The sequence below is a fragment of the Protopterus annectens genome, chromosome 7.part0 (genome assembly GCF_019279795.1).
Source record: "Protopterus annectens isolate FY-2018-M chromosome 7.part0, PAN1.0, whole genome shotgun sequence".
NCBI lineage: Eukaryota > Metazoa > Chordata > Ceratodontiformes > Protopteridae > Protopterus > Protopterus annectens.
In genome coordinates, this window is record NC_056739.1 from 1,214,783,299 (window position 1) to 1,214,794,693 (window position 11,395).

Sequence of the window (11,395 nt, forward strand, 5' to 3'; positions counted from 1 at the left end):
CTCAGGGGAGTTCCTACCAAAGACATTTTGGAAGCTGCAACTTGGAGTTCAGTGCATACTTTTTCAAAGCACTACAATCTACCTCTCTACCCTAAGTCTAGGGCAGGCTTTGCTTCTGCAGTCTTGCAGGGCCTTTTAGCCGCCCCTTCTACTTTATGACCACCTCCCTTTCATTCTGCTTTGGGATTCTACCCTACAGTCATGACTGTAACAGTGAAACACGATGAACATAGTACAGTTGTGTACACTTACCATAAATGTAGATGTTCGAGTGTCTTCACTGTTGCAGTCTGGGTTTCCCTCCCTCCTGTCCCCTCTTATTTTTACTTTTGTGTGGTTCCTTTAATTCACCATTCTTCTGAGGTGTATTTGCAAAGGGTATGGGACCTTACTCATTTTGGGACTCCTGACATCTGGGGCAAGAACTGGAGAACATGGCGTCGGCTGTCAGCTTTGTACTCCTGGCGCTCTGACGTCAGGGAGCATGGCTGAACAGTCGACGCCGGACCCAGACTTTGGGATTCTGGCCGACCGAGGACTGCCTGCTGGCAGGGGAGAACCCTACAGTCATGACTGCAACAGTGAAGACACTCGAACATCTACATTTATGGTAAGTGTACACAACTGTACTATATATTCAACCTTTTGAGAAACAAATGGGGGAATCCAGAGATAGCCCTGTTTGCCTCCCCTCAGGACTACCAGTTGGACAAATTCTGCACAAGGACTTCCCACAGTCAAGCTTGGAAAGTGGATGCCCTGTCCTTCACCTAGGAAAGCCTCTCAGTTTATGCCTTTCCCCCGCTGCCTCTCCTCTCGAAAGTTCTGCTAAAGATCTAACAGGACAAACCAAGGACAATATTGATTGCACCAAACTGGTCACGCCAACACTGGTATTCCCTCTTGTGCAGTATGTTACTGCTGGAACGATGGCACCTGCCTCAGACCCCTTCCCTGCTGTCCCAGCAGGAGGGCCATATTCTGCACCCTCAACTTCAAAACCTGAACCTTGCAGCCTGGCTAATTTTTTGAGCTCTCCAATAACATCCCTCTGTAAGCAGGTGCTAGATGTCATTCTGGAGGCAAGGAGGCCTAGTACTAGAAAATCCTATGCTGAAAAGTGGAAAAGATACCATTCCTGGAGCCAGACTCAGGGGATGGGCACAAACGGTGCCCAGCTTACTGCATATTAGTCAGTACTTAACAGAGATGCTCCACAAGGGCCTTTCCTTCTCATCAATTAAAATTCATGCCTCTGCCATTTCAGCTCATTGTAATACTGAGCCCACCCCTCTTCTCTCACCCCCTGCTAAAGCAATTCCTCAGAGGGGCCAAATATTTAAGACCACCCAGGAGAGCCCCTGCTCCAGCCTGGGACCTTAACTTTGTATTGGAAAAGCTCACTCTACCTCCTTCTGAGCCAGCTGCAACTGCAGAGTTGACATTCCTTTCTTGGAAAACAGCCTTCCTTCTAGCCATCACTTCAGCAAGAAGAGTGTCTGAGTTACAGGCCGTCATGGCAGTGGAGCCATTCATCATCTTCCATGCAGACAGGGTGATCCTTAGGACCAGTCCTTCCTTTATGCCCAAGGTGGTGTCTAGTGTGGCCCTTAATCAGTCCATTCATTTGCCTAATTTTTCCCAAATCCGCAAAACAAAGGAGAATGAATACTCATTGTACATGCACAGGCAACTTAGATTTTATTTGGACAGGACTAAGCCTCTCAAAAAATCTGAACAGCTGCTAGTTGGCTTTGCTGCAGGGGCATAGGGGAAGGCCATTTCAAAGCAAACTATTTCTAACTGGATAGCCCATTGCATTAATTTCTGCTATAAGCACCATGGAAAAATCTACCCCACAGGGGATAAGATCACATTCCACCAGGGCTGCATCTACCTCTACCGCCTTTCTCAGAGGTGTCCCTACCAGGGACATCCTAGAAGCTGCTACCTGGAGTTCTGTACGTACATTCACCAAGCAATACCACATGCCGATTTTTTTTCTAAATCCAGAGCTGGTTTTACCACTGCAGTTTTGCAGGGCTTAATAGCTGGTCCAGATGCTCTCTAACTTCCTCCTCCCTTCCTTAGCTTTGGGAATCAACCCAATGTAATTACTGCATCAGTGAAACACGACGAACATAGTACAGTTGTGTACACTTACCATAAATATAGATGTTAGAATGTATTCACTGTTGGCAGTCCTGATTACCCTCCCTCCAGCCCCTTGACTTCTCTTGGCTGTACATTTCTTCTTGTTTACTGTATTTCGGCTTTCTGGTGTATTTACTTTTTGTTGGAGGTGTAAGCTAACCTATAATTGCTTTCCATTATGGGGGCACCTGACATCTGGGGCAAGAAACTGTAATGGCGTCTGCTGCATGTTTTATACCCCTGATGACCTGAAGTCATGGAAGGAGAGAGAGCATCCGACACAGGAATCCATGATTTTGATATTCAGGCTGGCTGAGGGCTACCTGCAGGCAGATACCCAAATGTAATGATTGCAACAGTGAATACACTCAACCTCTATGTTTATGGTAAGTTTACACAACTGTATTATCTTCCTGCTTCAGACCTGGTAGATTTGCTTTATCCTAGGTTCAGGAGAGTCCCCTTGGGTCTTACTGTATCAGGGCTTTGCATCTGAAGACCTAGTTTTCGTATACAGTAGGTGTGTGAAGTTTGGTGGAATTTTTCAGCATTAGTGCAGGGACTTGCACATAGAGAACATAGCATGACACCAGTTCCAAGTCAATTAGTGGCTTGTCTTTTACCAATACCACCACCATTGGTAGGTGTACTTCTAAGTATCATATTTTGATGACCTGACATTTGGTACATGAATAAAATGTGCCCATCTCCACCCACTCACAGTGCAAGAGTATTTTCATGTTGGAACTATTGAAGGTAGGACCTTTTACCCTGCAACAGTTCTTCGGGGGGAGTCTTTGGATTGTAAGGGCTATTATGTCTGAGATTGATAAGGACAATGGCTCCTCCCCACACCACAGCTTCTCCCTGATGTTATTTCCTTTGAAAAATGCCTTGGTTCTGAAGTCTTATGTGGACTGGCCTTTCATCCCCAGAAATGTCTTACTGTCTTGGGAAGGAGAAAAATTACTTTTGGTCATCCCACATTTAAAGCTAGTCATCAAGAATGTCATAGGTGCAGCCTTGAGAGCACCTAGAGTTTACTTCTGCAGGCTCAAAGAAAGCAGAGACTCTAAAAGCTGTCTTCCTTAGTGGAGCAATAACAAGAGGGCAGCATTTTGACTCCTTACAGTAGGTAAGTCTAAAGCCTTGAAAAGAGTTTAGGAATGTATTCCTTTACCCTGTTGTGGCTGACCGCCCTCAGCTATTCATCTCAGTCTTGCTATGTAAAGTCCAGTCTCCCCTAGTAATCTTGCAGTCTTCCTCTCTCCGGTATACCAAGAAGTAATGAAGACTCTGCACAGTTTCTAAAGGAGTATAGTGGGCTTCCACTCAGACTACTTCAGTTTTTACTGTTTTGAGGCTGTGACTAGGGCCACAGCTCATGTCTGTGTCTGCGCAGGATGGCTTGAGTGTGAATCCCCCTTCCATTGTGGTCCTCTTTGCCTCTTGCTTCAAACTGGCCAACTCCCTATAGACTGAGGAAGATGTGAAGTGTCATGATTTTGTGACTTCTCTCACCTCCACCCTCGTGCAAGTCAAGTCACTTAAGGATTCACTCACTGGCCCAGAATTTGAAGTTGAAACTATGGTGTAGGCTGTGGATGGGTTGTGGGATCTTTAACTGGAGCTTGGAGGTCTGCCAAAAAACATTAGTGAGTTTTGGACAATGGTAATCAATGTCTTAAAGCCCTTTGGCTGTCATTCAAAAAGAGCTCGTATAGGTTGTCATTCTAGACCAGCTCCTGTGAGAGTCAGATTCCCCTTCTCAGAAAGTGGATAAAGTTTTTCTGTTTCCAAAGTGAATTAATGATTTCTTTCTCATGTTTTGCTCTTATTGACTTGGTAAGATTATGCTGTATATCAAGATGCCTCTAGTTTCACTGTTGCAGTAGTAACATGGATCTGCAATTGGGGAAGAGCCTTCCTTTTGCCTCTCAACTTGTCTGTTTTATTTTTTTCTCTGAAACCTGTACATTCATGGGAAGGTGTGTTGTAAACGGGCATAGAAGTGAGCGTCTAGCCCCTGAGACTAGTTTTTTTTTTTTTTTTGGGTACTTGCAATGTTTGGATCTTGATTTTTATCCTGGAAGAGTTCCCATATTCATTGCTTAGAACAGCTAAGCAGTCGTATGTTAATTTGCCTGCCAGATCATGAAGTGCATTAACATTATCTGTACTGCCCGATCAAAAATATTGATGTGAAGCCCTTCTTAACAGTCACCCAGTAGTAAAAGATAAGAAGCTCATGGCTTACTTTACAGATAGTGGAGGGGTCAAAGTTCCTAACATGGAAGAGAGCAAGAATGGCCATCGTGCAGACTTAGGCTTGGTAGAGACCCCCATCAAAAGAAAGAACACATACTGGCCATACCCTCTTGGAGAAAAACACATCTCAGGGATGTCCTCATAGCCCTAAATGTCAAATTCTCACCCTTGACTAGCAGGGATTCAACTTTGCAACAGTCTTCCACTTTGCAACAGTCTTCCACTTTGCAACAGTCTTCCACTTTGCAACAGTCTTCCACTTTGCAACAGTCTTCCACTTTGCAACAGTCTTCCACTTTGCAACAGTCTTCCACTTTGCAACAGTCTTCCACTTTGCAACAGTCTTCCACTTTGCAACAGTCTTCCACTTTGCAACAGTCTTCCACTTTGCAACAGTCTTCCACTTTGCAACAGTCTTCCACTTTGCAACAGTGCTGCCTGCTGTGTGGACTGCAGTTGCTCATTTAGAGCATACTGGTTCCTGTAAAAACAAAGGACTATTTTCCTTGGGTCTGCCTTTAGGGTAAGCAGAACTTGTATGTCCAGAGTGAGGAAGTTTGAGCAAGTCCTGCAGCTCCATGGTCTGTGGCTCAGGCCACCACTGACTGTTTTTTAATTTCGCACAGTTGTACTCAACCATGTCTGATCATGTATTTTATTTTGCATGTACATTTATTCTAATTTATAGATAGATCTCTGTGGACCATTTGCAGGCACAGCCCGGGTGAATAGGCATTACATAAGAAATGAGCAAGGCTTCTCTACAGATGCAAAGAATTGCTAAAAATACATATTTACAGATGCAAGAATATGCTACAGCATTTAGTTCAAGAAGTTTTCATTGTCAAAGTATGGGTGAAAAAATGGAGTTTGCTTAGCAGAACTTTCTGGATAAGATGTAGCCATAATGACTGAGATGACTTGCGCTACAGGGATAGCGGCATATTATATGGAGAGGTATGAAGTCATTAGAAGAGGCAAGTATCAAAATTGTACTCCACCTGTAGACTTATGGTTATGGTTTGCCTCTCTGTAACACTAATCCTTTTTAATAAAAAGGCCCACTATTTGGCTGCAGATTTTCAGAGCCTTATCACTCAGAGTAACAGGAAGTATCTGTCAAGAATGAATAAAGCATTAAGTTGTGTAATACAGTTAACAGCTTTAGAAAATAACTCATTTGCAAGCTGAATATTTTGTTTATTGTAAAAGTAGTTGCATACATCTTTAATGGGGAAGATGAGGATTTGTAGAATCCAAGTAGAAGTATTTGGCTTTTAAACACTTTGTAGTAACTGTAATACAAATATGTTCATGTATAATTATTGCACAGTAAGGAAATTCTCTGACAGCTGTGACTAATATTGGTGTTTTATTCTGTTTTTTTTTTCCAGTTGTTGGGCATGCTGTGTGCGTGTGTAGTGCTCTGCAGAAGAAGTAGAGACCCAGCCTATGAACTGCTCATCACTGGGGGAACGTATGCATAGAAGAGGATTATGCAAGTGGAGCTTGGAATTCAGTTTTCCTTCTTACTGGCAAGCAGAAACAGCATTTGCTTGCCTGTAGTTTCTCTGTCTCTCTCTAGACTTAAGCTGAAGCACACCTTGCACAAACTGGGTCAGTGGCATTGTTCACTGCTAATGAACAAAGCCACGTTTATTCATAGCCACCTAAGAGCTGGAATGGCAACAGATGTGTATAATTATCTGGTATGCAGATATATGTAGTCTGCTTCAGGTTTTGAGTTACACTTCATCCCCACCCCCAACCAGTGTCACTGATTAGTACCTTGAACTTTTGTTATTAGATGTTATATTTGTTTGTATTTCAGAAATAAAATGGGAAATTCCAGCAGGAAGTCCAGCTGACTAGAATGTTAAAGATGCAGAACTTGAACTTGTAGAATATTTAATAAAATCGGCTGGTAATGCAGAATTCTCTTGTAATGCAGGTGCAGTGAATCCCTTCACTTAAGTGGAAAAGCAGTGGAGCAGTTAGTGAAGTTGTGATAAAATTGCCTTCAGGTTTGCTTGTTGTACTGCTTTTTGTCAATGCAAGCTTTAATTTGTTCTGTAACACCAGCTCAAGATTCACCTCCCCACCTCTACTTGCTATTTCTCCTGTTAATACTGTAGGCATTGGCTGTTACTAACGGTACTGAAGTAGTGGTTTTTTTTAGTGAGATTGAGGAATGTCTTTTATGCTGGAAGATCACTGATAGTGTAGCTTCTAAAAAGAGTAAAAATGAATTATCCACAGGAAAACTTGCCTTTCAGAAATCTGTTTTATTTCTTGGGCTTGCTGCTATTACTTGTCAGCAGGCACATGGTATCAAATGTACATACAAGTTAGTATGTAAAGGCATACATGCTGATGCTTAATTTGTTACAGCTGTGCTATGTGGCTGTAAACTGCTGTTCATATCAAGTACTGCACATGCATCACCAAATAGAATAGCATGCGTGGTAGAAGTTTTTAAGACTCTGCACTGCCCAATCTGTGGAACAGTGTGGCAACAGAAGTGGCAGCTTAAATTTATTTACATTTAAAAAAAAAAATATTTGCTGTGTGGTGATATTATGTAATAGTAATACATCACACCATGAATGTTGGTAAGTTACATATTCGTTTACCAGCAGTAGGGGCCTCTAGTCTGTCCACTTTGACTTAGACCTCATGACTAAACAGTAACCATAAATACATTGCTGCGATTACTATATAGATAACTGACTAATACAGAGAACAGTGTCACATCTTGGGGCATGGCTGTCTAGCCATTGTGTGTTGAGCTGCATGACGCTTTTGAAGTAGTTTGTTGTAGATCCACAAGAGGTTGTCATTTGTTTTGAACATATCTTTCAAACTTGAAGTAGATGAGTAACTTGTCTTCATCAAGCCACCTTTTTATAACTGAAGAAAATGTTTCATCACAGCTGTAATGTAATGGCTGTTTTAAAAATGAACACCTGTAGGCTTCATGATTGTTGATGCCTTGCTCAAAAATTTAGTTTTGCCTCATGTCTTTCTTAGAAATTGAGATAAACTTCCTGACTTCCAGTAATTTGAATGCCTATGTGACTCTAGGATGAAGTTCCAGGCAGGGTGGGCAAAGTAAGTAGACAGTGTAAAAAAAAAAATAATTAAAAATCTTGGTTCGGAGACTGGGATACAAAATAAATTAATGTATAGAGCAAAAAAAAAAAAAGGGAGAGTTAAGTAATGTGGCTGTGGCAGAGCTAAGCTGATGTGTCCCTTTTGGAAAATTACAGTAACTTTGAGTACTCTGTGAAACCTTTAACTGGGACTCTTGCACATGTGTACGTGCTGAAAGTTGCTGAACCATTGTAACACTACACATTCTTGCATTTCCTGTGTACCTCCTTGATGCATTGTGCAGTGATTTTTCTGTCTTGCTGTACTGTTTCCCCCCATACTTTTGTCAATGTATTTATTTTTTTCCTGTGGTCATTAAAGGTGTAATTTTATTTTTTCCAAGGTTATTAAAGATGTACACACTTGAATTTTTGTGTGGTAGCCTGAAATACCCATTAGTTAAATTGAGTTCTACATTTTCTCCATTGATGTGTTCTTGATGTCATTGATTGCTGGAAGGAGCCAGAGGACATGTGCATCTCTTTGCCTTAACTCTGTTAATAGTGCAATTTGAGGTACTGTTTGGTAATTAGAATCCTAGTCAAGGGTGCCACGGCATTGATGAGGTTGTGATCTTCAAATCCATGTGTGTCTTTGTTTTGCTGACTAGGTATAGAGGAGAAACAAAAGGACCAGTTAAAATTGAGCTGCCATGTTGGTAACACTTGGTGTGTCCATTGCTGCATAGAAATGTAAATATCAAACAGTTTCAGGAAATCTCAATGACAACTTAAAATATTGGTAGAACTCTCAAAGTAGTTTTTATAAAATTAAAAATTTTCCTTTCACATATATTAGCATAGTGTGCAGATCTCCTTGTCGATGCTTTGTGATTTGTGTTATGAGGATATTCATGTAGTGATTCCATGATGCTGTGGAGTTATGGAAGATTACAATATGCCTCATTATAAAAAGTAGATATATAGGGGCATTAGGAAGTGATGTAAAGGAAGAATGCAAGTTGTGGAGATCCATGGCAGAGCAGCACTTGCGAATGGGCAGAACACTGCACATTTTAAAGGACAACTTCACCACTAGTGTTCACTTCATCCCAGAATTCTGTTTTCTCCCTTTTATTACCCCCCCCCCCCCCGAGGTGTAGTTAGTGCTCAGAAGACCCATGTTACTTACCTTTTTTTCTGCCATTGATCTTGGAGCTTCCGCCATCTTTTTCTCCATGTGTTTCAGAGAGGAATTTGTCAGCATACTTATGTGGTTTTCAGTGGTCTTGCACAAGTCGAAGTGCTTACAAACTACACACAGCAACTCAAGTGATGCCCTAGGAGAAATTTGTATAAAAGTGCAGTTAACATTTTACCGGAACAGTGCAGAAAGACTGGTAGGTATTCTCACTTTTGACCATTGGAGTGCTGCTGTTACCCATGTACTTATTCCTGGCTTGGAATAGTTGAAGCTGTATGATTCTGCTTTTCCATATCTGTGATGTCTCGTCATTTGTCAGTCACAGGTAACTGAGCAAAGCTGCTGTTCTTGACATCTGATTAAAACAGTAAGTTTTGGTACCATGGAATACATAAAACTTGCAGTTCATCTGTTTATATGGAGTTAAGCTTTAAGTGCATCATGATAGTTTTTAGCAGCTTGCAGTTGACATAGACCAGAGTAGCTCAGTAAAAAGAAAAAACAAGGTAGTGTTTTCAGTGACTCACTGAGAAGTCAGAGAGTCGGCAGCACTGTCCTTGCATGAGTGCAGCAATAGCTGATTTTTGTAGTCTTGGCTGTATCATAAGAATACATTAAGGGGCAGAGACTGAAGAACAAAGTCACATGAGTATAACAATCCCCTTCAAGCCATTGTGGGTACTGTAGATTGTAAAGTGAATAAGGTACATGAATGGTTTGCAAAGATTCTAGGCAGAATTTTCCTTCAAGGAATTTTACATTGTGTTACTTGTATTCAGAGTGTACTTAATGTTGAAAAATGTTTGTCTTGGATTTGTGTAAGTTGCTTTGAAATATGATTGTTCTAGTCATAGGTAGTCTCCTTCCAGCTGCCAACCCTGATCACTTTGCCTACTTTTGTTACATGCCAAACTTTTCAACTTTAAAGTGAATAGCACTGGCCTTCAGAAAGCACAGTTTGCAAAATGTAAGCTTAAATGTAGTTGGAATGTGAAACGGCCTCAGGTGTTTGATTTCAGGTAATAAGTTTTGTTTACCTACTGTTTTCTTTGTCAGTCCCATAATTGCCCACAAGTTTTAGTGTAGTTACTTATGTAAGAGTACAGTAAGCAGTACACTGATTATATGTCATGTGGTAAAGCATTGTTCCTAGGTACCTTGGGGATTCTTGAGAAGTAGTTTGAGACTTTTATCTTTTTTCGTGGTAAACATTAGGTGAAGGAAGACTTGTCGTGGAGCTAGTTGAGTTGTCAGCTTATGGAGACACTGCTTATTTAGATGTTTCACAGTTTCCCCAATTTTTGTGCACCTCTTTCCAGTTGTTGTAACTTATACAGTGGCTGCATTTGATTTGGTAACTTCCCAAGCTGTGGTTTGCTGATTGTTTTTTCTGACTGCTGATGTCCTTGTCTGCTGCTTTGTTCTGTTAAGGTCTAATGCATGCATGACTCTAAGGCAACAAGCTGAAAATTCACCATTCCCTCATCATCTTAAGGCTGTCCTTTGCTTCTTCATTGGTCACTTTCCAAAAGCCAGTGTTGCTTGCATTGTGACATTTTACCTTGGATGTATTTTGATGATTGTACCATTTTTGATGCTGAGTTGCATGGTGTCTTATGATTCTTATGATGGCTTATGTTGTTAAGCTAGTTGCAGCAGGGAAGCAGCAAAGTTTGAATGTTTAACTCATGCCTTTTCTTCAGAAATTCATTCTGGTATGGTGAGTGGGTATAGTGATTTTTGTCAGAGTTGAATTGTAACAGATGTTAGTCTTGTTATGCTGCTATTGGGGGAGAGCCAAACTGTATCTGAAGTATAAAGACTGTTGCAGGGGAAGTGCAAAGGTATTCACGGGAATTTTATTTCTTTTTTCTTGCCATCCTTTGGTATATTATGTAGGTAAAGTTAGTACTAAGTTTTAGGTAATACTGCATCATTATTATAATCAAACTGTGTGTGAGACTGTAGAGCATAGACCACGTAAAAGCTGTCAATACTCCAAAAAAAATGCGAATGGTAATGTTAAAGGAGAGCTGACTTTCCAGAAACTGTTGTATGCACTACTTTATCCTTATTGAACTGTGTGTCACATTTATTTAGATCTTTTCTTCACCCGTTTTAAGTGTTTTAAGTAAGAATTTGAATGAAGATTTATATTTCTTATTTTTGTTTGCTGGGGATTAAAAGGTATCCATAATGAACAGCATAGTAATATGCGAAAATTGATTTTGTAAATAGTAATTCTGTTTAAATAAAAAATTTAATCTGTATACACGTGTCTTTCAGAGTGCAGTGTGTGTATTAAAGCATTGCTTCAGAGTTTGTCTGTATTATTTATTATACCAGAATGTTTTGTCATGTCTTTTGTTGTGTATAATGACATGACCAAAAAAAAAAACTCACTCTTTTACAATGTAAGGCTTGACTTCTCCTGGAATTACTGTAAATGATGTTCTCAAAGATTACTGCTGTAGTACTGCAGAGAAGGCCTGATGTCCTGCACAACTTCCAGACTTCAGTGCCATTTCCCTTCCAGGCTAGGCAGGCATTCTCCTCTTAGGAACATCAGGCTATTCTGTGCGTAAGGTGACAGCAAACTGGGCCATTTCTGATCTTTCGTGCTGCATCTCCAGGAGAATGTACCATTACGATAAGTAGTTGTCCTGGTCTGGAGCTC

At 40.9% G+C, this 11,395-nt stretch overlaps 1 protein-coding gene across 1 annotated transcript in view; it reads left to right on the forward strand.

The window, feature by feature from the left end:
- Positions 1–10,988, forward strand: part of LOC122806151 (tetraspanin-3-like) — a 288,513-nt gene extending 277,525 nt beyond the window's left edge. The window contains exon 5 of the mRNA XM_044076388.1: positions 5,817–10,988. Coding sequence (XP_043932323.1) covers positions 5,817–5,909 — 93 coding nt within the window. The 3' untranslated portion in view covers positions 5,910–10,988. The remainder of the gene's footprint in view (positions 1–5,816) is intronic.
- Positions 10,989–11,395: the final 407 nt, after the last annotated feature.